This window comes from Emys orbicularis, chromosome 2, assembly GCF_028017835.1.
Source record: "Emys orbicularis isolate rEmyOrb1 chromosome 2, rEmyOrb1.hap1, whole genome shotgun sequence".
Taxonomy (NCBI): domain Eukaryota; kingdom Metazoa; phylum Chordata; order Testudines; family Emydidae; genus Emys; species Emys orbicularis.
Genome location: NC_088684.1, coordinates 281055263 through 281081857, shown reverse-complemented (window position 1 = coordinate 281081857; position 26595 = coordinate 281055263). Strand labels below are relative to the sequence as shown.

At 44.2% G+C, this 26595-nt stretch overlaps 1 protein-coding gene across 2 annotated transcripts in view; it reads left to right on the top strand.

Moving 5' to 3' along the window:
* Positions 1-26595, top strand: part of DPP6 (dipeptidyl peptidase like 6) — a 607069-nt gene that overhangs the window by 408427 nt on the left and 172047 nt on the right. For both annotated transcript variants that reach the window (XM_065398031.1, XM_065398032.1), the window contains one exon: positions 7417-7469. In XM_065398031.1, coding sequence (XP_065254103.1) covers positions 7417-7469 — 53 coding nt within the window. The remainder of the gene's footprint in view (positions 1-7416; positions 7470-26595) is intronic.

The following is a 26595-nucleotide window of genomic DNA, read 5'->3' as shown; positions in this document are numbered from 1 at the left end:
CCTAGTTACATTCCACAGGCCTAAAGAGCGAAATGTCCCAAGGCAGCTTTTATCCTGAGTCTCCTGCATCACAGTGTGGGTTACTGTTGCCAGGCTATCAGGTCCACTCTGAAGTGGTATTAATAGTTAACTCTCTTAAAGTGCCACAGCCTCATATGTTTGGTCTGACACTGATATATTCATTTCTGCATTGTACAAGTGCAGTGAAGATAGGAAAAATGAACTATATAAACCTTCTCCTGACAAACCACTTTGTTAGAGATATTAATGGAGGACTTTGCTGGCAGATCTAGCAGCTCATTTCACACACCATCTGAGCTTTATTTGTACTGCTTGTCTCATTGGAGAGGAAAAGGGACAGATGATTACAAGAATAGTTTGGGTCCAAGGAGGATTCAGAGTGAATCTATTCTTTGGGGCTACTCTTCATTATTGCTGACAGAAATGTGGTGCCATTCTCACAGAAAAGCACTGCGTGGTTCATGGTTAATAATTTAAAAACATTTAAAGCCCAATTTCCTATTGACACTATGGTGTTTCTGGTGAGTATTTAGAATGTTCACAGAAATTATCTAACTTGGGCCTTTCCAGAAATTGGCTGTCTTTTTTCATTGTGATGCTCTCCCTGGCATTTTCTCCCAAACTCCAGTTTTGTTGGTTTAAAAATCCACCACTTCATCTGTAAGGGCCAAATCATGTCCTTTCAAAGAACCAGACTAACAGCAGGAGAGGAAGTAGAGGATTCACTTCTAAGGCCATGATCCTGTAATGAATTCTACCCAGGTGCATAGGTCTGCTCACATGGAATCATCTTCGAACGAAGCACACAAAAAAAGGGGGGGAGGTTATTCCTGCATGTGTAAAACACAATAAATAAATATATAACAATGGTACTAATTATGAGAATGACCAGGATTCAAGAACACCAGGGGCTTATCTCAACTCAGCCATCCCCTTCATCCACTTGGGGTTAGGATTCTGATGGACTATTTGAGAAACTACCTGTGGGAGGATGAGGATGGGGCTGAATCCCAAACTTGAGAATATTTTCTGTTAAATTTTTTGATCTCTGCTTATGGACATCCTTGGAAGAAAACCTTTGCTGATCACATCTGTGTCTTGTTTGTGCAGAGTCAGCCTTCCAGTTATAAAACGGTATAATAAAAGTAAACTCCTCGGATAAATGTTAGTTACTGCTGATGCTAGCAAGAAGGCTGTTTACAAAACATGATAGAAATTAAAATAACAGTTGGAGATCTATAATATAAAATAAACTCTTCCCTTTCCTGAAGCAAGTGATAGATCCTTGCTAGGTAATGTCTCTTTACGTTGTTCAAGCCAAGATGTGCTGAAAATGAAAGATTCCCACCACTTCCCCAACTTCCTTCTAAAATGTTTTTCCTCTTGTGAACTGCCAATAAATTGGACTTCTGAGTTCAATGACCAGTGGTGCAAGAGTAAGATAATTGATTGCCCTTGGAGGACCCTCATGAGTTTCATATTTGAGCAGGATTTGGTAAGTTACCACGCCTTTGATTTTCCCTTTTTAAACTGGCCCTATGACATTCTTAATAAGTAATTTTTCAATTTATAAGGTGATAATTGTGTTTTCAGCTTTGAGTCTCAAGCCTTTCAGTTTGTGCTCCATGTTTTTCTCATGGGCAGATATTACACATACCCTGGAGCCTTGGCGTCTAAGACACTTTCTGATCCTCAGCTACTCTGTTTCTGTTTAGTTTCTGAATCTTGCTAATTAGTGATTCATTTTTCTCTGAAATTTGATTACTTTTCCATCTGTAAAAGCAAATCCCTTGCATGGCAGCAGAGATATCGGAAAATAGATCAGTCTTCTGTCCTTCTCTTCTAACCATTTCCTTTCCGGGAGGTGGTCTGATCTCTTAATTTGGTTTTCTTTCTCTTTATGTTCCTCTTTGGGATATAATTGTATGATGCAAAATCTAAAATCTTCTAGTGGCATTTTTAAAGAAGGTTAGGAAACCTTTAAAATCAGTGATGATAGGAAAGGAAACAACCATTGTATAGCCAGATTCTGGCTGGCTGTACTGGACGATAGGAAGAGTGGAAACACACCCACGTTAGGGGCAGCTATGACCTGACTGCGAAGCACAGGAGCAGGGGGAGATGAGCTGTCTGTGCCAGAGTCTGGGAGGAAAAGAGAGCCATGCCCTCCTTTTGACCCTTGGAGCACTATCAGATGCTTCTGGGGCTGTGATGAGTTTTGGGGCAGGAGCAAGAGCTGTGGGCTCCCCAGTCCAACACCTCATTTAAACAAGCACTTAACTTTAAATTTAGTTAAAATGAATAGGTGAAGTCAAATCCATGGAACTACTCATGTGCTTAAGCAGCACATGCTTAAGTGCTTTGCTGGCCCAGAGTTTCTATGGAGACATTATAGACACACTACCCTATTCCTCAGTGCTAGGGGCTGGAAGGTGCTTCCCACGCCTTGTGTTCCCCTGGCTCTGCCCACTTACTCCTTATTATGGGAGTTTAGCAAAGTGACTATTCTGTTCCTATATCCTCTTGTGTTTTGCATTCCCAGTATCAGGACCCAGTTCTACTCTTGGGTAGATGCATGTTTGAATTGAAGTCAATGGTTTCAGGGCAGCAGTTAGTCAGATCTGTACATCTCTGAATTTTACATAAAATAATTCCCTTTCAGGCTCATAGGTACTGAATCTGTCTTGTCATTTGGTACCATTGCAAAGAAGGCATGCGACTGTTGCTGTGGATAATGTGGATGAGAAGTGGCAAGACCTATGTAGCTGGCCACAGGATGATCAGCCCAATAGAAGGAGATCCTTTGATGGCATAGGTTTGGCACAGTGACTTCTATGCCACCTGCAGCTGGCATAGGGAACATGGCTGAGGATTTTCTGTCGCCTGATCCTCCTCGGGCTCACTGGCAGCAGATGTAATGTAGAGCAGTGCTAAGCCTGCTCTATTTACACTTGGGAAATGGCCTGGCACATATCCAGACCAGGATCTAGGGAGTAAAATGAGGTTGCTTCAAACCAAGCCCTTTTCACACACCCCTATCCTTGGTTGTGCTGCAAGCTGCTTGGGTTTAGGCAAGGATCAGGGCCAAGAGCTCCAAAGCTGTGCAACTCCTCACAATGCCCCAGGGAAGCAGATAAGTAGCATTATCTTCCCTCTTCCCAGGGCCGGCTCCAGGCACCAGCCGACCAAGCACGTGCTTGGGGCGGCACCTTAGAAGGGGCAGCCAATGTTGGGGTGGCGGGGGGCGTTCGCGGTGGTTTTGGTTTTTGTTTTTTTTTTGTTCGGCGGGGCGGCGCTCGAGGTTTTTTTTGTTTGTTTGTTTGTTTCGGCCGGGCAGCGCGGGGGTTGTTTCGGTGGCGCGGGCGGGGTCTTCGGCGGCGCGGCCCGGCGCTCCGGGGGTTTGGGCAGCGCTCGGGGGGGCAGGGGTTTGGGTGGCCTGGCGCGGTGCTTGGGGGTTTGGGCGGCCCGGCCCGGCGCTCGCGGGGGGCGGGGGTTTGGGCGGCCCGGCGCTCCGGGGGGGGGGGAAGGATTGGGCAGCGCTTGGGGGGTTTGGGCGGCCCGGCGCAGCGCTCTGGGGGGGCACAGGGGTTTGGGCGGCCCGACGTGGCGCTCCTGGGGTTTGGGCGGCGCGGCGCTCCGGGGGTTTGGGCGGCCCGGCGCTGGGGGGGGGGCGGGTTTACAGCGGGCGGTGCTCTTCTTTTTTGCCTGGGGCTGCAAAAAAGTTAGAGCCAGCCCTGCCTCTTCCCCTCTTCTCCTTGTATTGGTGCAGAACCTGAGAGACAGAGAGATTTAATGATTTACCAGAAGCCACCAAGTGAGTCTTTGGCACAGCTGGGATTAAAACTAATGAGTTCCTGGCTCTCCCTTTGTCACTCACCTCACTAAACCATACTGTCCCTCTAAGTCAAAGTTTAGCCGACTTGTGTGAATGGAGAAGTGAACTGACCACTGGAGGGGAGAGGGTTCCCTCGTGTCCATGCTGTTAGGAAAGTCTGATACTTATCATCAGAAATTCTTCAGTTGTTCATTTATTGGAACATGTAATTTGAACACATAGGAAATAACTTTTAAGAGTTGGCCAGCCACAAAGCCTGAGTCTTTGATTCCAGGTCGCTCTGTCCGGTGTTTTGCCCTGTGGGAGACATTTTGGCAGGTAAATAAGAAAATTGCTCCAAATTCCATCAGAAGTCAACAGAAATTTCCATGGAGATATTAGATAACTCTAGCCATTCTCCCAGGACTTTGGACTAATTTAGTTCTGATTCTCATACCAAAGAAAGATGCAGCTATTTCATATTGCACCAAGGTATTATATTCTGTCTCTTTTGCATCCCTTTCTATTTTAGGAATATGCCTACCCATGTGTAATCTAAGCAAGTATGGGACAGTGGGAGTAACCAGGGCCATTGGGCCCATGATCTATTAAGGATAAGAAGTGAAGTAGCACAATTAGGACCTGTTCCTGCAAACTTTACTCTTGTAACTAGTCCTTTGATATCAGGGATTCAATGGGATGGCTCACATGAGCAACAGTTGCTGCCGTGAGTGAGCTTTATAGGCAAGTCCCCTTCGGAGAGAGCACACCACAGGTAAAGCCAATGTAACATGGTAGACTCATAAGACAGAGAGAGATTGGTCTCTCTCTTTAATGAAAGAAGATCCTGTGTGCATCTGTAAGGGTTGGTCTCAGACCTGAGTGGGGGCGTGATGACAATCAGATAATAAAGCGGTCCTCACAGAAGGAGCAAGCTTGGCCATTTGGCCCTCTGCGAGGCGCAGGCTCTTCCCTTTCTGCTGCTCCCGTACGAGCTCCCTTCCACTCCCATTTTCCCCCACCCCATCCAGTTTACCCTCTCAATCTCTGTCTCTCTCTGCACTTAACAACCTCTGTGCCTCAGACACTGCTAATTGCTGTAGCGTTGCTCCTTCTAACACAGCTGCCTGTATTCTGTAGTAACCACAGGAAAAAGCACTAGCCAATGCCTTTCCCAGCAGTTGCCCTAGCTGTTTGTCTGCCCGCTCCATTTGTCCTCTCCTCTCCTCCTCCTTTGTGTGAGCCTGACAGTGCTCATACTGGTACTTCAACTGTCTTCAGATACATGGGATAGTCCTGTCCTGTTTGAAAACCTGCCTGTGTTAATAAGCAAGAGGGTTATGTTCTAGTCCTGAACTTAACCTGTCTGCCCCATTTTTCCCCTTCCTAGAGGATTTGGAGGAGTATTTAGTGGTTCCGAGGCATTTTAAAGATGAACCGTGCTCAGTATTTATGGACCTGGTAGTTTTAAATACAGGTATGAAGGGAATTATTTTGAGGACAGTTTGGTCTGACTTCACATGAAAAATCTTACAGGACATTTCCAAAATGCTTTCTAGCTTAGCTGTGCCAGGATTTTACTGTATGGCTCCATGCAGCGTTTCTCCTTTGTATTCAGGATTCGCTATTCACATTCTTTCCCTTTGGGGAATCATAACAGCTTTATAACTTCAGTAACACTAAAGTAAAACCTAGGGACCTATTCTACCTTCAGATTCACACTGCAGCTCTCCAAGTTTAAACTTTGTGACCTCTGAGGAGACCTCAGCAAATTTAATGGAATTGAGGACTGGGAGGGAAATACAACACTAATTAGCATTGCACCATCTCAGACCGGTGGAGGGGACATGTTCAGCATAAATAAATGCGAACCTGCAGCAAAATCATTTGCATTCCTGAGCCTTCTCAGGTGTGTAGTCACGAGGTAGTTGTCTAAGCTACAAGTGATTTTGCATATCTATCAAGTAAATCAGAGACGCAGACTCCTAACACACATTAATAGGATGTGATTTTGTGATACTCCCTGAAGGAGTTTGTGTCTGTAAAGGAATGAATGAATAGAGACAGAAGGTGCAGATTGCCATCTATAACCAGTTAGATATTGGTCCGGTGTCAGACCTCCAGCTTTTGGGAGACAGCTCCCTGATGGCTGCTTCCCCCTTGTATTCACTGGCTTTCATGCACTAGCACAAGGCTGCAATGTTTGGGTTGCAGTTGCTACAAAGGAGTGGCTGTGTTGGTAATCCAGTAATCAGTGTTTATTAGGTTTCCCTCTCTGCCCAATCCACAGAAGAGGTGGGTCTGTTAAAGCCACGTGCATCAGGCTAGCTCAAGCTGTAGCAAACCCTCATATCAGCTCTGGAGGTCTCCAGTTCAATCCCTGTTGGGTTAAGCAAGATGTTAGCCCTCACACTTTCACTTTTACAAATTTCACAAAGCTCTTCTATGATTATTATTGTTTTACTATCTATTTTGTAATGTATATAATGAAACCGACCCCTTTGCCCTAACCTACTTGACTTTGTCCCATTAATCACTGTCTACAACGTGAACAAAACAAGGAGCAGGATACAGAAGAAAAGGAAGGGAAGCAGCTAGATACTGCAGCCAGTTTTTAAACTGATTTCTGCCGTTGCTTCTCCTCAATTCTATAGCATCGTCTTGTGTTCTGTGGCCCTGGCTCTGGCATCACAATCAAGCAGATTTAAGTTAGTGTGTGAGGATAGCAATAGGTCTGTGTGATGGTCACATCAAGGCTTCTATCACCCTTAAGGGTAGCTGTTGGTCTGTGGGAATACTCAGGAAATTTTGTACAAGATAATAGGTAACTCCTGGAGAGAATACAGTGATGTTGTGTATGTATACAGGGCTACTATTCAAGAGGTCCCTCTCCATCAACCTACGACAAAGTTCAAGTGCTTTACAAGCAATGGTGGGGGCCAAATAAACTAGACATTGAAATCAGAGTGGTATTCCAGATGCCATGGAGTGGTCTATGTGGGTAAATGTTGACTTTTTAATGTGCCCTCACCACCCAGAAAAGTTAGTGAGAGTTAGCATCTCTCAGGGTCAAACAGACCTTAAGTCATTGCTGAGCCCAAAGTCAGTCAGCTTTCCTCTGATGGCTACGAAAGGATGCTGCAGCATTCACTGACATTAGTGAGTTTTATTCCCTGCTTGATTTATGGAGGAATAAAACAGGGAGTATATACTATATCCCTGCTGTGTCTTGTTATAACCATGTAGCCTGTCTCCAACTGACCAAGGTGTCCTCATTAATGATTGTTCTATATTTAGCCATTGCTGGGAGCATGTACCCCTACCTTAATCAAAGACCTGGTAGCCATGGCAACGACACAGAGCATCTGGATGGAGACAGTTTGCCAAACATTTTAACAAGGTGTGAGATGAATATCACACATCACCATTAGGTGAATTAATTTATTGTTCCTTTCCAGTACAGATTACAAAGTATTCATAACAGCTCCCTTGCCATAAAATGCTAGACTTTGCATTGATAAGAGCCCCATTAACATAGATTACATTACTAATCTTGTTTTCTTTTAAATTTCATTTTGCAGGTGTATCAGCATTCGTATACGGCATATTATGTCCTCAGCAAAATACCTTTTGGGTAAGCAATAATTCAGTCTTCATTTTAAAACACAGCAATTTAAAATTCTACGAAGTAATAGAAGATACAACTAATGGTTTGCCTATAACAATCCTGTGTAGCAGTCTAGCATCCAATGTAGAACAGAACACATAACCTGAAAGAAACAAGAGTAGTCCACTTCCTCGAAAGGGCCTAGTTTTCATGTTGTTGGCTGGAATGTAGTATAAATAGCTGAAAACTGGGAAGTGCACATCAGTTTATGTGCTCTGAATATCACACAGGCTACTAGTCACATGTGCAAATTTTTACCAGCAAAAATGGGGAGATACAATAGACCTGTACTTTGCTGTTACTAGAATATTGTAAGTGCAATTCTCAAACTAAAGCTCTAGTTTGCTATTCATTGTATTCTTTCTCTGGTTTATTATTCCTATATAGAGTCTCCAAACAGGTGGTAAGTGTTTCGCATACCTATAAGTCAGCTCCTGCAAGGACTTGCAAGTGTGCCTAATGTCATGCTCCTGAGTAGTTTCGTTGAAGTCAGTGACACTACACATGGCCCTTACCTAGCAAAGCACTTAAGCACTTGCTTAAGTCCCACTGACTTCAATGGGATTTTTTACTTCAATTAAACTTAAGCATATGCATGAAATTAAGTATGTGTTTAAGTGCTTTGTTGAATCAGGATCCTGCAAACAGTTAAGCATGTGCATAAATTTTGGCAGGATAAGGGTCGAAGTAGACAAAATGGGAGGAGGAGAAGAGATGTTACATTCCTTTTTGTAAAGTGCTGGATTGCAATATTCTATAGTACCTTTCTCCACATGACGCCCCACTGAAGTCAGTGAGTATTTGATGAATAAGTTACCACCAACCACAAGGAAGGGGGTATCACAATGTGGCCCAAAAATTGGTTTTACATTTTTCAGTATGTTTATCCTACCATATTTTTATATGTAACAGGAAAGTAGAAATACAAAGTATTTATAATGATCTCTTGGAAAGCAATGATTAATATTGTACTTTATATAAAAATTCAAGTGTGAAAGAATTTAGTCACGTCGGCACAAATTTTTAAAGGTATTTAGGTGTTGCTGTGCTCAGCATGGCAATGCCTAAGCGATTTAGGAGCTTAAATATCATTTTCAAGAGGCATCTAGGTACTCAGCAGTCTAAATCCCATTGACTGCCAGTGCAGTTTAGACTCCTAGATGCCTTTTGAAAATGAGATTTAGGCTCCTAAATCAGTTAAATGTTGTGATGCTGAGTGCAGCAACACCTAAATAACTTTAAAAAGCTGGGCCATAGTTTTCCTGTTAAAGGCCTCTCTGATTTTAGATTTGAAAATAAATTCCTTACTTAAGAGCATGATTTAGACCTCAGTCTGACAGACAGACATCATGTTTAGTTTCTTTAAAACATTGGTAATGTGCAGATGTTGTGTCAAGGAGATATCTCGGTATATTCCCCCACTTAATTAAAAAAGAGTTCACATTGAGAATTTCTTTCAGTGGTATCCAATTAACAGCCAAGAAACATCATTATGCTTGATTTACAGAAATTCTGTATTCTGCACACATATATATATAAAATATTAAAATCCCCAAAATGTTAGAAACTCTCTAAATTAACAATTTAGGAATCCAGGCAGTTCCCTACTACCACAGAATCATTCATCATCAACCCCACCAAATTTACATCGCATATTGAATCTTTATTTTGTTCTGTAATGGAACCATGCTGTTGTATGAATACTTTTGATTTCATTTATTTGTTCAGTGCGAAGTGAAGATTCTGAAAGGAATATAGTGCCAGGAAGCACTGAGTTATGTCAGAGTCAGGGCTGGCTCTAGGCATGTGCTTGGGGCGGCACTTTCCAAGGGGCAGCACTCCGGCTTCTTTTTTTTTTTTGCTTGGGGCGCAAAAAGCCGGGAGCCGGCCCTGAGCGGAGGTGAGCTGCAGCGGTGGGGGGCGCGGGGAGGGCCGCAGGAAGTAACCCTGGGGGGGGGGGGGCAGAGGAACTGCCCTCCACAGCCGCAGCTCACCTCCGCTCCACCTGCTCCCCTGGCAAGCCTGGGAGGGAGAGGTAGGAGGGGAAATGCGGCGCGCCCAGGGGAGGAGGCGGGGCCGGGGATTTGGGAAAGGAGTTGGAATGGGGCTGGGAAGGGGCGGAGTTGGGGCAGGGCCGGGGGGGGCGCGGGAAAATTTTTTTGCTTGGGGCGGCAAAAAACTTGGAGCCGGCCCTGGTCAGAGTCCTGTCTGTTTTCTCATAGTATGATGTGTTGGTGGAGCAGGAAGATATTTTAATGGAGAGAATTGGTAGGATTGCTCTGTTTGGCGTTATAAAATGTGTTGATTACATAGTGTGGTCGGGTTGTGTAAGTGTATGTAGATCTTGCAAGCTTATATTTTTATCTGTATTATAGAGCAACTAGCAAGTTGTTGGGTTTTTTCCCCCAGTGGGTAATGTTGCATGATGCAATAGTGGAATAAGTACATTGTAAATGCATCCCTTGAATAGGACTACTGAATGGGAATTTATAATCTAGTAATATATTTGGAATTTTTCATATGATTTAGGAAATTCTAATGGGTATAGTTTAAAGGTGATCCCAACTGAGTGGAGTGATAGTGGGCAAGGAAAGATGATGCACAACCCAAAAGCAGTGCTTTCATTTAGAGAACAAAACTCTCACATCACACTGGGTGGGGATGAGGAGGGGAGGCTGTTGGCCTAGCAGGGAGAGACACACACACACACACCCCTGCCTTAGAGCAGAGTATTTATTTTATTGTATTCCTTTAGATTGACATTAACGAACAAAGCTCTTGTAAATGCTTTGAGCGCCTTGACAGCAATTAACTTACAATAACCACCCAGCAGCTTTAGTACCAATATGCAAACAAATTAATGTCACTAGCCACCAGCCTTAAATAATCAAATGGAGGTAACCATTTACCTCAGCTTGCAGACAGTAAAAATGACAAATCTCCCGGAAAGCTGTCCAAGAACACCCTCATGTCCTTCCCCCAAAGCCCTGGTAGGCACAGTGCACCCTACTTCTGCTGCAAAAAGAGGCAGCCTGTATACCCTGTTAGTATGTGCTGCCAACTGGAGGGCTTGGGGCCTGATCATGCTTCCAAGCCAGTGGCCACAGCTTGAGCCTAGGTGGCCACATTAGCTGTGACCCCAGCCCATCTCAGTCCTTCTCTTTCTAAATTCCACAGAACGTATACCCCATAGGCTGTGCCAGTGTAAGTTTCCCTGAACTATCTCACCCACCTTCCTTGCCTGCAGTTCTGACCTTTCATAATGAGAGGAGTAGGTAGTTCAGCCTTCATGCTCATTCAGCCCTTGCTGCCTCTGCTGGGATTTACTAATAAGGGAGCCAATTAGTGTCACCACTTTTAAAGAACATGACATTAATTCATTTCTCTCCATAAATTGCATTTTTTTAAGGGAAATCACTGATTTTTTTGCTGGTTTCCTGCAGATCCTGGTTATGATTGCAACAGAGCCACCAAAGTTTGGCTTTAAATTTGAACTTTCCCCAAGTTCAGGGGTGTTCCAGTTGGGAGCTTGACTTGGGCCCACCTCTAGTTTATAATATACAGTTCAAGTGAAGACACTGGCAAATAGTGTGTGAAATATCCCGATCTGGTAACCCTTACTCCTATCAGTGCCTTTGGAGAAGTATATCAAACTGTTTGCGTGAGTAAGAGAAGCAGGTTTGGGCTCCTTGTGAAGAGTGAGTGATAAATGATAGCCAAGATAAGCCCCATAGTATCTTATTAAAAACAAAGTATAAGGCTGAAGTAGAAAGGAAAATAATCCCGGCAGAGTTTTAAACCCTTCCCTTCCCTTCCCCTCCCATTATCTGAGCTTTCTACGGATGTTTTGTAGATTCAGGATAAAAATCCCCAAATTTGCCAAATTTCCCTTCAGATTTCTGTGGCCCACTGGTGTTAAGAAGGTTTTTAGGGTTTTTTTATGAAGGGACTGATTTATGGTCTATAATTGTTCTTATTTTCAAGAGTGAAGGGTTTTTTTTTTTTTGCCTTTTTTTTTTAAAAGGCTTCTCAACAGAGCTAGAAACATGGCATCCACTACCTGTACCGCTGTTTTCTTTCTATCAAGTGTCAGAGCAATGAAGCTCATACTGTTCTTGGGTGCCATCTAGTGGATTTGTTACTTCTGTAAAATTTATCAGTTGTTTCATCGGACACAGCTTTTGTATCCCATGTTTGTTTTTCTCTTACTGGTGCTGTCAAGATACATGATGGAAATTGCTTGTTACCTGCATTTTAAAATATTTTTGCAAAGCTTCTAGTGCAACATGATGGCTTCACTTGCCAAGCTGTCATTGGCAACCTGTTGTTATTATTTGCATTGCAATTGCACTTATGAGCTCCATTCCTGCACCAGGACCCCATTGTGATAGGCACTGTACAAACACAGAACATAAAGAAAATCCTATTTGTTAATTTCTCATGGTTGTTCTTTTGTTTACTCATGGAGCATGAATTCTGCTCACTAGAGTTCCTCAGTGTAATTGATCCTTTTTAATATTAATATATGGAGATATACCTATCTCATAGAACTGGAAGGGACCCCAAAAGGTCATCAAGTCCAGCCCCCTGCCTTCACTAGCAGGACCAAGTACTGATTTTGCCCCAGATCCCTAAGTGGCCCCTTCAAGTATTGAACTCACAACCCTGGGTTTAGCAGGCTGATGCTCAAACCACTGAACTAGCCCTCCTTGCTAGGCTGCTACTGCCCAGCCCTGCAGATAAATCTTCCACTGAGATGGAAGAAATGTACGATTTGTGTACAGCCTGCAGGATGAGCACCATATTCTTCAGATAGATTGAAAAAATACCTATCTGCTTGACTCTTCCCCTTGAGAACCACTTGCCAAAGTTTTTGTATTGAACTACATCATATGAATCCCTATTTTTTGTTCGGTTGTATTACATGTTATTAGTGCTCTTGCTGTGTGATACCTGTTACTGATTTTACATTATTTAATAAACCAACACAATGTTTAATGGGTTGTCTGTTTTTTTTTTTTTTTTTGTCTTTTCCACTGGGGCTCTGCACTGGGACCTTGCACTGAATAATAATAATCTCTCATCTAATGCTTTTCGTCCATAGCTCTCAAAACACTTTACAAAGGAGGTCAGTATCATTATCCCCGTTTTTCAAATGGGGAAACTGAGGAAGAAGTGACTTGCCTAACGTCACCCAGCAAGACAGTAGCAGATCTGGGACTAGAACCCAGGTCTCTTGAGTGCTTCAGAAGGCAGGTTATTGCATGAGTGCCTTCTGCACTGACCTCGAGGTCGTTGGTTACGGGCGGCTGTTGAAAACAGCTTACGGCACTAGATGGACCACAAGTCTATTCTGGTATGGCAGCACTTATGGAAGAGGTAGTGTTTGATGGTTCTTTTACCAAGTACCTGTATCTGCTGCCATCACCATGGCCTAAAAAAGACACCATTTTCAGTTCTGTTTTGTTTTTAAAATGCCCAAAGTAAAACCTAGCATAAAAAGTACAGCCTGTCAAACTTCCTGCTGTTCATTCGTTTCTGAGCTGATTGTTATCCTTTAGCGCTACTGGTAGGAAAAGATTGCTACTGACTATCAAGCAATGAACCCTCGCCACAATGTGAGAGTAAAAAAAAAACCCAAAACAGAATTCCAAATGTGCTTGTAAGGCTCAGACCGGAGGAGATTTAATAGCGATTATATTGTATGTGGAGAGGAGGGAATTGTGCACAACAGCTTCTAGGAAGGATTTATGCTTCTTGCCAGATTTATACTGTGTAACAAGAGGCAGCTGGCAGACCTATCCAAGGAGCAATCTTAGAGCACAGTTATACTCTTCATATCCACACTGTAGAACTCTATTCAATATTCCACACTCATCCCCCACACAGAACTCTGATTAGCATCAAGAGAAGTTCTGTGTGTGGACTAAGTGCCAAAGCCGCAGTAGAGATCCTCACAATGGATAAGAAATAGGAGAATTTTGCTCTTTGTGCTTCAGGGATACATTTTCAAAGCAGTGTGTGTAGATTTCACTGTACAACTCCCACTAATGTTCAAATTCACCCTGTGTCTCTTACACGAGCTATTGATAGTGAACAGGATAGAATAAAATAAAATACAGCCAGATCAGACTTTGTATATAGGAAGATGGTTGTCACAAACACACAAGAATCTCATTGCAAAGCAGTAGAGGCTAAAATCTTTCCTGTTGAAGGTCAGCAAGAGTTTATCATAACACTTTGTGTCTGTGACAGGAGGAAGAAATTATTTAATATTTAGTCTCATGGCTAAAAGAAATAAAAGTGCTGGGAGTAAAGAGAATTGGGTTCAATTCCTGGCTCTGCCACAGACTTCTTTTGATTTCACCTCTTCCTTTCTGATTGCTACACAATGGCCCATCACTATGGTATTTGAACACTGTGGCAAGTCAAGTAACTTCACTGTGCCTCGGTTTCCCCAACTCTTAAAACAGGGATGATAATGCTGTTTATCGACCATGCAGAGGTGTTGTGACATTTTATTCATTAATGTTGATAAAGTGCTTTGAGATACTTGGATGGCAAATGCTACAGAAGTGCAAAGTACTATTATTATATCTATTTTCAGCTAATCAGATTTTAACTAGCGGAAACGAGTGATTTTTCTCTCTCTCACTTACCTATTCATTGAAGCTGTATAGCTCCTCATACAACTATATGTAAAAATTTAGCAACGTGAAGTATGTTAAACAAATATGGAACCAAATACCTTTCATTCACTTAGAAAAATCTATGCTCTCCTATCACTGCTACTTTCTTTTCTTCCTCCACTTGCCTAAGTATTACTGCCATCATTTTTGTTGTATGTATTGTTGTTGTAGCCTGACCTGAAGAAGAGAGGTCTGTGTAAACTTGAAAGCTTCTCTCTGTCACCAACAGAAGTTGGTCAAATAAAATATATCATTTTTGTTGTCTTTTCAATCTAATGTACACTGTGAGCTCAGGGACCTTTGCCTGCAAAGTTCCATGCACGCCTGTGTCTCTATAAATAACAACATCTTCATGTTGCAACAGGCTTATTTTTTATTTTGTTCTTGAGAACAGAAGAATTAGCAGTGATCTCACCCTTTCAGAGGGTAAGCACAGTGTGATACGGGTCTGATCCAAAGCCCACTGAAGTCAGTGTGAATCTTTCCGTTCATTTCAGTGGGCTTTGGACCAGGCCCTGATGGAGATGATGTTGGGCCAATGAACTTGTTTCTATTTTAAATTGATCTGAACCTCAAACTCTACAGGCCATTGCATACTGGCTAAGTTATTACAAGGGCATTTGTTTGTTTTTAAAGCCCATTTTGTTTCCTTTAGTAAGAAAGCGCCAGCCATTTTATCCAACAGAACCCGTGCTTAGGGCAACATCCCCCATCTAGTGACTGCTCTGCAAAAGGGATTCAGATTTGAAATGCAATTCCATTTGGATCTCTGATGTGCACAGTTCGAGGGGAAATCCCTTTCAGCAGATCAACACCACATCATCTCCTCAGGGGGATTCCCTGTTCATCCCCGGGGGTAGATTGTTTTCTACCATTTGACTTTTAAATGTGAAACATTTTTTCCATCTGTGTGCAGAGCAAATCTTGTCTCATCTGTCTTTTGCTGGGGTCCTTTATAACATGGGCAGGCACCTTAGAAAGATGTATAATAATAATAATTAATAATTAATAGGCACTGAGTGGGGAATTTGATATTTAGAACTGCAGTAATGACTGCTGCAGCTAAAAATAATAATCTTTAGTAATTAATAGTTAGGAGCAGATGTTAATGGAAAGTGGGGAGCAGCCCAGCAAATCACCTGTCTGCTTTGTCACAAAGGTTAATAGCTTATTGCCTGTCAGCAAACTGACAGTATATTTTTTTAAGTCGCTAGACTTAAAATTCTCCTGTGCTATAAGTCTGAACCAGTGCTCATTGATGTCAACGGAAGGGCTCCCATTAAATTCCATTCTAGAATGAAATAGACAAAGTTTTAGACTTTCAGACCTAACAAAACTGGAAACTTGTCCCAGCTTTGCCGAGGTTCCTGTGCCTTTTTGGTGAATCTCTTCCATCTTCCCCCAGGCTAGATCTAACCCTCAACCCACACCCAATTCTGCAGGGTGTATACCCTTCACCAAACTGGCCAGCACCAACTCTCAGCAGCTTGGGCTGAGTTTCACTCCTTGTTGATACCCAGCATTTTAAACATGGTACAAGGACCACAGTTAGAAACGGAACAATGAGGATAGAGGAAAGAGAGAAGCATTCACCACAAAGCAGGCCACACAAGCTTGTAGAAGCCCTTTCAATTGTTCTGCTTTTCTGTATCTCACATCCTGAAATAGAAAAGAAGAGAATGCATGGCGTTTTTCTTTTCTTTTGTTTATTTCTTTAGCTGGGACTTTTTCTGCCTTTGTTTGGAGGTTGGAGGAGCTGCTTTTTTTTGTTTCTTGTTTTGTTTTTGCTGATGTACAAGATGCCGTGCGATTTTCATGTTACACAGAAGTAAACCAGATGCGTTTCCCCAAGGGGCCCATTTGTGTGCTGGCCCCTATCACACAGTAGATAGACCCTAGAAGCATGAGCTTTGATTAACATTTGCAGCTATGCATGCTGTAGGCTCAAAAAGTTGTTAAGCCCATTTAAAATCCGGGTGCATTATTGTTCAATTGTGTAACATGCTAATTTGTGCATAGCACATTGCAAAGCACAAACAAAGGCATGGTGGTCCTTAGAAAAAAATTGCAACCTCGGGGACCAATCGTGCAAGGTTCTGAGCAACTCCCCACTCCCATGGGTTTCAGTGGGGGCTAAGAAGGCCTAGCATCTCTCCAAGCTGTGCACTAATGCATGCAATGATGTTAGTGTGTCTCATGGGCTCTGGTTCCCTTCACTCACCTTCTCCTGGCTACATGGTTCCGTTAGCACCACGCTACTAGGGATTCTTCTGGCTGCTGCTGACCCTGGGAGCGGATTCTCTGTGGAAAACATAATATGGTCCCTGGCTGATGAGGCACTTTGAAACTGGAAGTGGAGAATGATACATATCCACACCAGGTCTTCCTTCTCCCATCCCATTCCTTGGCACAGACCTTGGCCTCACAGAACATCCACCATGGAGTATGGAAGAGAAGAAGGAGCAATGAGACATAGAGGTGACTGATCTTCTCCACCATCATATATGTGAGGGGGAGATCAAGGCACAAAGGGTCCTTCCATTTTCCGGGGTTGCGTATGCAGGAGAATCCCCACCATGAGATTTCAGATGCGAAGACTTCCCCTTACACATATATTTCAGGTGTATACATTTCTTTTGTTTGGCAGAATTATAGGGATGGGATAGTATGTTGTTCCTTCTAAATAAGAAATGTGTTTTATAAATCCAGTTTTAAAATTTATCTAAAATCAAGTTAATTGTAGCATTGCCTATCAGTGACCATGTCCCCATTGACAAGAGTCTAGTAATAATGGCTCTTCTAAATGTACATCTTGGATCTTTTGTCTGATGAGTAAACCTATCGTGAGACGATGGCATTTAACAGAAAGGTGTGTTCCACTATCCTTGAAACACACACACACACACTTCAAGATTGCCTCTAATCCTGTTGCCTTGACATGAAAATGAAATCTGAACACAGTCTTAGCTTTCAAAAAGATAGGTAAAATACCAAGTCAGTCTTGTTTATCTGAAACCCACTAATACAAGGTGATAGATACAGCAGACAACAAACCCAAGAATCAATCTCTTGCCAGAGCTGAGGGCCTGATCCTGCTTCCAGTGAATTCAAAGTTTGAGGTGGGGAATACTCATTGATTTCGGTGGAAGCAAGATTAGGTCCTTACTGATTTATCTCAACCATATCTCCTCTGAGATCTTGGTGCCCAGAATGGCTCTCTGCAGGCATTGCCTCCGTGTGCTGTAATCCCATTAGATCTTACAAGTCAGTCCAGGGCAGTTGGATAGGAATCTCTAAGGCAGCAGTTCTCAAACAGCTTTTCTTGGTGGTAAGCAGAATTAACCGCATCTAGGAACATCTGTAGTGGAGGGAATGAGGTGGGGTAGCAAGCAGTCTGGGGGGAAGGGAAAGGGACCAAACCTTTCTCAGTAGAGCTGCTGCACTAGGGAATATGTAGGTGCTGTAGGAAGGTATTGGGGCTTCAATAAGTGGTGCTTTTTGATCTGATTCAATGACCCAGATGATTTTTAGGAGATGCAATGCTGAGGTGTAAATATGAGGTTTGTTGTTCCTAGGATCTTCCAGAGATCACTTCTGAAATATATAGGTTTTACATCAAGGTCTCTCAGCCCATTCCCTTCCCATTTTCTTATTTTAGAGGGCTGATCTTCACATTATTATTTATTGTTTGCACTGTGGGAGCACTTAGGAGCCCCAGTCAAGGTCTGGGACCCCTTTGTGCTAGGCGCTGTACAAACACAGAACAAAAAGAGGGTCCCTGCCCTAAAGAGCATACAGTCTAAGACAAGTGGGAACAGATGGATACAGATAGATGGGGGAATACAAGTGAACAGTGAGACAGTATTGATCAGTGTGACAGGTAGTGGTGTCAGCACCCCAGCAGCCTAGCCATTATCAAAGATGTTCGTATGCATCGTGACTAAGGAGCTTTTAGAGAAGGGATTTGAAGGTGGAGAATGAAGTAATTTCGTGGATCACCTTGCAAACCTGTGGGGCAGCATGGGAGAAAGCATGAAGGTGCTTGTTTGAAAAACTAACAAGTGGGCAGTGGAGGCTGACGTCATGGGTCAATCGGAGAAGGCACACGGCTACTGCAAATGTACGGTATCCCTTGTAGTCCTACTTGCTTTAACATTTCTAGTCTCCCTCTCAGGGGAGTCCTTTCAAGGTCTAGGTTTTATTGCTACATCTCAGCTGTTGATCCCTAACCTGAATTATTTGAGATCCTGCTGATTCCAGTGATAGATTCACCTTCTGCCTCATGAAGCCCCAAGACTAGATGGCTGCAAAAACTTAATGGAGTTAAACACCAGTCAGAGAAAATTGCTTTTAAGTGGCTTATTTTGTCCCTTGGAGGCTGTCACCTCTTCACCATCCCTTTGTGTGGACTAGATATGATTCCAGCAGTGGAAGCAAAAGTTAAAAAAAAAAAAAAAAAACTCTGTCATCTACACTTTCGAGATGTCACATGAGGAACATGATCATGTCATTATTTTAAAAGATCCTTTCAGTATCTAAAGACCATTTCCAGCATCTGCAGATGCTTAGAGAAAACTAAAGATTCCAGTCAATGCCTCCATTCCTTCAGACTAGATTACTGTAACTCCTTACCATTTCCCAGTCTCTGCTGGATTTTTAAATCACCTCCAGTATTTGCAGAATTTCACAACAAAGACCATCCTGTGCCATGAATTTTATATTATTCCCAATGGACATTCACTGGCTCCTGCTATGACAGATGATTGATTTTAATGTCGTATTAGCATTTTTGCCAGGTTTTGCCTGGCCTGCTGCCAAATATTACATTGTTGTATGCGTTAGCCACCCAGGCAGACTGTAGTCAGCTAGACTGGTTAGACTCCTTACTTTGTGGCTGAATTTGACTGGGTTGCTGACTCTGTCGAGCAAACTTGTTTTGTTACCTGGAGCTTTTCTGTTTTATGCTCTATGTCTAGAATTCAGTGCCCTGTGGGTAAAATGTGTGGGATCCCTGGTTGTTTTTAAGACCAAACCACAGATCTGCTATATATCTGTACTTGAACCTTTAATGAGTTTGATTTGCTTTCATTGCCTGCATTTTCCTTTGATCACTGAAAAACACTGTTTGTGGCTTACATGAAGTGGGCTGTACAATAAAATGTTGGGTTATTTCTCAAGACGTTTTAAATATGTTTGAGTGTGTGCGCTCACATACGTTCATGTGCACACTCACACGTGCACGCTTAAAAGAGGAAGAGCCCAAAATATCTCAGGAGTGGTTTCCCAATCTATTTAAGCACTTACATTAAAATTCAGGGTGGGGGGTGCCTAGTGCTGCATCTTCAGACAGTCTAAGTCAGGGGTAGGCAACCTATGGCACGTGTGCCAAAAGCGGCATGCGAGCTGATTTTCAGTGGCACTCACACGGCCTGGGTCCTGGCCACCGGTCCGGGGGACTCTGCATTTTAATTTAATTTTAAATGAAGCTTCTTAAACATTTTAAAAATCTTATTTACTTTACATACAACAATAGTTTAGTTATATATTATAGACTTATAGAAAGAGACCTTCTAAAAACGTTAAAATGTATCACTGGCATGCGAAACCTTAAATTAGAGAGAATAAATGAAGACTCGGCACCCCACTTCTGAAAGGTTGCCGACCCCTGGTCTAAGTCCTTGATTAACTGTTCCAGCATGTCTTTGATTCCCTTCAATATTTTGTTTTCTTCTCTCTCTCTTTCTGTAGATCTGTGTGCCTCCTGGGAAGTGTTTTTCTTTCTGACATCTGTCTCTTCTCCTCCTTTGTGTACATTGAAGTAAACAAGTCATTTAATTGTTTAACAATGTCTTTTCCTTCTGTCAGAAATAACCTTCCCATCTCTTGGAAGATTTGCTTTCTCCCTCAGTCACTACTGTACCTTCGGTTCTTTGTGTACTTGGACACATTTTTAGTTACCATAATCTCTTCTACAATGATTTTTGTGCTCCATCTTGCTTTTCTTATCATACTTCACGCATGCTTACCTTTTTAGTCTTCACAGTTCTTTAGAGTCCTCCTGCTTGTACATATCTACCAGCCTGTTTGGAACAATTTAGCAGTCTCTCCTCTAGAGAGACTTAGGCCTAGCATAGCAGAGTTGAAACAAGTCAACTTTGAGGCACATTGGGGATGTTTGAACACCTGCTCCATCTTATATCTGGTTCAAAATAGTGAGTATTGTTCCCTCACTTCCCAAGCACTAAAATCAATCACAAATTTCAGGGACTAAAGAAGAGACAATAAACCTTTAATAGGAATGTCCTCAGTGATTTCCAGGTTTGGAAATGAAGGCGAATGTACAGAGTGTTTGGTTATAGAAAAGGATAGTTTACAATGAAAATAATATAAATGTGTAATGGAAGTGGTTCATTAATAAACACTGTATGAACTAACTAATAGTGCATGAAAACTGTATCCAAGATCACCCATTTTGAAGCCAAAATCCTGTACAAATGAGACCACCAGGGAAGGTTAAAAAAAACTGCAAGGCCTACATACAAGTCGCTGTGAGAAGCACAGGATCTTCAGAGAGGCCCGGGTGATTGTTATAAATGATAGTTCTATACTCCTGGGGAAAATTCTGCACCACTGCACGCATGCAGAATTAATGTCCCCTACAGATTTTTTTGTTCCCCACAGAAAATAGATTCTGCCAGCGATTACACCTCTCACCCACCAGGGGCTGATGTGGTGCCAGAAGAGAGGGCAGCAGGCTCAGGGCCTGAGCAGCCAGCCACGGAGAGGGAGGAGGAGAGGTTGCTTTCCTCACAGCACCCTGCCCATGGGGCGAGGTGAGGAGGCATGGGATATGGGGGAAACAGACAGAGTGGGGCACACGGGGCTGCTGGAAGGTTACATAGACTGGGGTTCAGAAGGGCTAGTGGGGGGGACAGACTGGGGCAGGGGCACAAAGGTAGTGTGTGACAGAATTGAGCCAGGGGCCTAGTGGGAGTGGTGGTGCATGGACATGTGTGGGTGCAGGGCCACATGGCATTGGGGGGAGGGGAGTGGCTGGGTGCAGGGACATATGGAGACAACGGGGTGAGAGGTTCAGGGACACATAGGAACAGAGGAGGGAGATGGCTGAGTGGGGGTGCAGGGACACATGGGGGAGGGGGAGTGCAGGGACACATGGGGATGGGGGCAGATGTGCCTGACTGAATGGGAGAGGCTAGTGGTCAGCCAGGGTCTGCATGGGGGAGGCTCCCCAACTCCCTAACAATCCTGCTCTCCCCCTCAAAAAAACCCTATTCCATACTTCTCCCACCCCAACCCAACAACCCTCCAGGTTCACTCCCAGGCTTCTTCACAGCAATTTACTTCCCTCTCCCTCAGCTCCTCTGTTACCCCTGACTCCCACAAGCCTTTCCACTGCTTTTGAGCTGTGCGGGAAATAAGTTTCTATATTGTAGTTTAAATAAATTACTACTCACAGTTCTGTCTAGTAAAGTAATCTGTCTAGTAAAGAATCTACTTGTCAAAAAACATTTCCTGAATCTTTTTGTGTTGTCTGTATTGTTACAGACATACTTGCTGACAGGTATTTTGAAATAAATTACCAAAATAATTGAAACTGGCATGATTATATTGTGTTATTTTGACAAAAATAGTCAGAATTTTGCAGAATTTTAGAATATTGGGTGCAGAATTTTTAAATTTTTTGGTGCAGAATTCTCCCAGAAGTAAGTTCTAGGAGAAGATACACAAGGGATTGGAGACAGGAAGTATCTGAGAGAGTGGCTTCCACACAGGTATCTAAAAATTAGGGAATGCCACTACAGTTTCAGGTGAAAGTTTAGCCCCAGCTGAGGGGATTCTGACTTTGGTACAACATCCAAGAAACCCAGGAGAGAATCAGAAAGGGCTGGGTGAGTCTAAGGAGTGTTTTATAGGGATTCAAATAGGAAAACAAAGCTGAAAATACTTTGAAGATTAACTAACAGCTTTTCCAGTGAAGTAAAAATAAAGAATTGTAGCCAGTTCCACTTCCAAATGTCATGGGTAGAATTTCATCTTTTTCCTGCAGATATTTTAACACTGGGCTTCGACACACATGGACTGCAACACACACTTCTTCATCTCACAGCCATCCACCCTTGCACTGTGCATGGGGGGACTTGCAAGTGCTCCTGAAAGGGAGAGTGAGAGAAGAACCCAGGATTTTTCATACTTCTCTTGGAGGGCAGTGTGACAGATTTTCATTACCAATCTGTCTGGGCCCACAGTTGATCAGGCTGGGACCACAGGATCTTTTTGGGGAGGAGATGATGAGGCATACCACGTGTCTGAATTTTAAAGCTTTATTGATAAAATAATAAAACAACAGAAAGTGCAGGGAACGCTCCCACATCACTTAGGGGAAGAAAGAAAGCATTAGAGCCCCAAGCCCTAACCCACTTTCATACTCACACACGCCCGACCCACGGCTGGCCAGGCCTGGGTGTAATGTAAGAAGAAGAGGGGGGAAGGGGTGGACGGGAGTTCTTGCCCTGGGCCCAGTCGTCGGGGGAATCCGCTGTAATCTCCAAATTGCTCCAGCTCTCAGGCTGGTTTTAAGTCCTGGGTTCCTTTGGGAGTGTTGTCATCCAGGGCCCTCTGTGCCTGGTGCTCTTTGTACCAGTCCCAATCGGCTTACTGTGGCCTTCTCGGCTGCCCAAAACACATCGGCTTTGGAGAATTTGTTTTTCCTTCTGTTGGCCTTCACCGTCGCCACCTCATTCGCTCTGTTTTCGCTGCTATCTTTGCAGCTCTGGACTTTGTTTTCTTCTTTGCTGGTCTCGCTGGCCTGCAGGTGCAGGTCTGTGTAGTTGGATTTTTGTTTTCACGGCCGCTCAGGCAACTTTCAAGTCCCCGTCTTTCTCGGCTGTCAGCCAAGTCTCGGCTGCGAGCAGTGTCCTTGGGCGGCGGCCAGCGTCTTATCTTTGAACTGAGCTTGTTAGCTGCACCGTTTTCTGCTCTTTTCTTTTTCTTCTCCCCCTTTTCGGCCTCTTGTGACCTACAAAGAAACCTTCCACTCTCCACTCACACACCTTTAACCCTCCCCAAAATGCTTTGTGATGCTTGCAACAGCGTTAGCAATATACAGTGCTGATCTGCCTTCCCGGGGGGACTCCCTAAGGGGAGGGGCCATTGGGGTGTGACAGCAGCTTCTGCAGGGTAAGGTGGTGGGGCGAGGAACAGACTCAGTGGGCAGGTGCAGCTGGAGTCCCTATGCTCCTCAGAGCCTGATTTTCAAAAGAGTGTATCCCCATAACTCCCCTGGAAGTCAGTGGGAAGCTGAGGGTGCTCAGCACTTCTGAAAATCAGGCCTAGCAGAGCGCAGCGACTGCTCCCTTCTGGCTCCCCTTGGGCAGGCATTAGCTCAAAGAGGATAAGGAGAAGGTGGAGCCAGGGCTCTGGCCCCCCTCCACACTGCCCAGCAGAGCTGGACTGGCACACAATGGGAGGCAGTATGTTGTATCCTTGTAGGGTGATGTAGCCCTGGGCGGGCCCCCTCTGCACGCCTACCTGAGGCAGAATCCCCCCCCCTCCCCCGAGGTCCTCCTGGGGTCATATGACTTCACCTCACGCCCAGTGCAGACCACTGATTGCTGACTGAACCCTTCAGTTCAAAGCTGGCTAAGGCTGTAGTGCCTTTATGATGGATGCTTGGGCCTTAATAAGGCAGGACATTCCTGTCATTTCCTTTTGTTTCACACTAAAGCACACCACACAGGTGTTTATAGGTCCTTCCCCTGTTTTCCGTGACCAAACCCTGAGCAGTGTCACCCCTCAGAGCATTACAGGGATGCTGCAGGGGATGGTCCTATCTGAGAGAGAGAGAGCAGCATTAAACCCGAAAACAGAATTATCAGGAGCAACTCAAACTGCAAGAGGAAAATGTTTAGGGGTGGATATTTATCAGTCTGTCAGTGTGCACCTGTAATTCTTATCCTAGTAATGGGAAATCCATGCACCCCTTGAAGGCAGAAAAATAGGGCCAGCTTAGAGTAGGTCTGCACTTTTGACAGTGTGTATAGTGTAGACCAGGGGTCGGCAACGTTCGGCACGCGGCTCGCCAGAGTAAGCACCCTGGCGGGCCGGGCCAGTTTTATTTACCTGCTGACGCGGCAGGTTCGGCCGATCGCGGCCCCCACTGGCCGCGGTTCGCCGTCCCGGGCCAATGGGGGCGGCGAGAAGCGGCGCGGGCGACCGATGTGCTGGCTGCGGCTTCTCGCCGCCCCCATTGGCCCGGCCCGCCAGGGTGCTTACCCTGGCGAGCCGCGTGCCGAACGTTGCCGACCCCTGGTGTAGACACTACATGCCCAGCTAGCCTGGGTATAAATAGCAATGTAGACGGTGAGGTGCAGGATAGGCGAGTAAAGTGCCCCACACACCTGAACTCTAGGGTATATTCCCTGCACAGCTCTACACATCCAAGCCGTGCCTCCCCCATCTAAACAGCGATTTTTAGCAGTGTAGTGTCCCGCTGCCTCCCCACTGAGAGGCTCTGGCAGGGGGAGGCAGCAGGAAAAAGCTCTAACAGTTCCCTACTGCTGGAGCCTTTCAGTGGGGTGGGGAAAAGCTCTGGCAGCTCCCCCCTGCCAGAGCCTTTTTCAGGTGTAGTGAAAATCTCCAGCAGCAGGGAGCTGCCGGAGCTTTTCCCTGCTGTCTCCCTGCTCTGGAGTCTTTCACTGCTGAGTGAGGCTACACACTGCAGTAAGTGTGAACACAGCCTGCCTTCCACTGTGGTGTGTAGCTGCTTGTACCCTACACACCACCTTTTAGAGGCTTTTAGAGAGGAGAGGAGGGATGGTCCAGTGGCTACAGTGCTAGTCTGGGATTAAGGAGACCACCACTCCACCAATGACTTCCTGTATAACTTTGGGCAAGTCACTTTATGCCTTAGTTCCCCATCTGTAAAATGGCATAATAGCCTTTCTCTATCTCACAGGAGTGGTGTGAGGCACTCAGATATTACAGTAATGGGGTCCAACTGCCTAAGAGAGAGTTTCAGATGAGCTCAGGATCAGATTTGCAGGTGCTTGGCACCCACAGTTGGGGCTGGATTTTCAAAATGGCTGCAGAGCTCTTCTAAAGATCTGGCCCATGCTGTGCTCCTCCATGCTGTGGCGACACACTGCACTGAGCAAGCTATTGCTCTCTGGTTTATAGCACTGAAAACAGTGACTTTGAGCGCATGGCTTCTTAAATCCTGCAGCCGCACAGTATAATATGCTATCCGTTATCTTTGCAGTTGGCAGCACAAGGTTTGGAAGTGAATAAGCGCAACTGCAGCAATGTTTTTGCTGCTTTTTAAACCCCACAAACATCAGATAGTCACAGCCCATCTACACAATTTAGGAGCTAGTTCAGTGGATAACATTCTTTTGTCTTTAAAAATAGGTGTGAGAGAGAGAGGATGACTCTTGCTGCTTTGTCACTAGCAGAGCACCTTTCTGGTAGAGTGAATTGGTGGTCTTGTCCTTCTGTGTTGTGTTACCCCTTGTCAGTTACCAAAGCTTGTTTATGCTGCAGTTCTCATTGTAATAGAGTTTAGCTCGCCTGAAAGATGATGCCGTGAGCAGAACTGACATGACTTTTCTTTTATTGATCTGAATTATTGGCTATAATTGATATTCATGTCCCTCAGCTTCACGTGCTTTCTTTGATGTGTTTCTGGTTTGAATTCTTGTAGTATGTCCAATCTGTTCATTTGAGGGGAATATTTCAGTATTATAATATTTTACTTGTCTTATTGGCACAGGTGAAAAATTGGCCTAAATAATTTGTGTATCAAGTAGTTGAAGTGTGTTTTTCCTCTCAGTAAATCATAATACAATTTCTCATAATTTATCAGCCTGCTACATTTCTGCCACACAAAGAGGCTACTCGCTGTTGAGGTAACCAAAATGACTAACCACATTGCTGGAATTTTGACAGAAATGGCCGGCTAGTGGCTTAGGCATAAAGTACATGTAACCCTAGAATTAATCATAAACAGCTGTGAAGTTGTTCCATTGTGGTGACTGGGAGCTTTGTGACTGATTTTAATGGGAACAGAGAGCACTCAGGATAGAGTGAGTCATTTACTTGCTCCCCAGCTCATATCTTTCAAAAGCAACTAACGACTACAATAAGCCCTTTACAACCAAACCTTGCGGGACGAAAGCAGAATTTGTACTGCTCCTGAAGCAGCTCCAGGAGACATTCTGCCTTTGGAGGACAAAGGCCGTACGAATGCCACTGGGGTCATGCATGCTATGCTGGAGCAGCAAATGTTATGCACCTTTTAAAAATGAGTGCAGTGACTTAATAGCTTTCTTTGACAGTGTAACAAGCTTTGTGGATGGGGGAAGCGGTAGATGTGGTATACGGGCAGT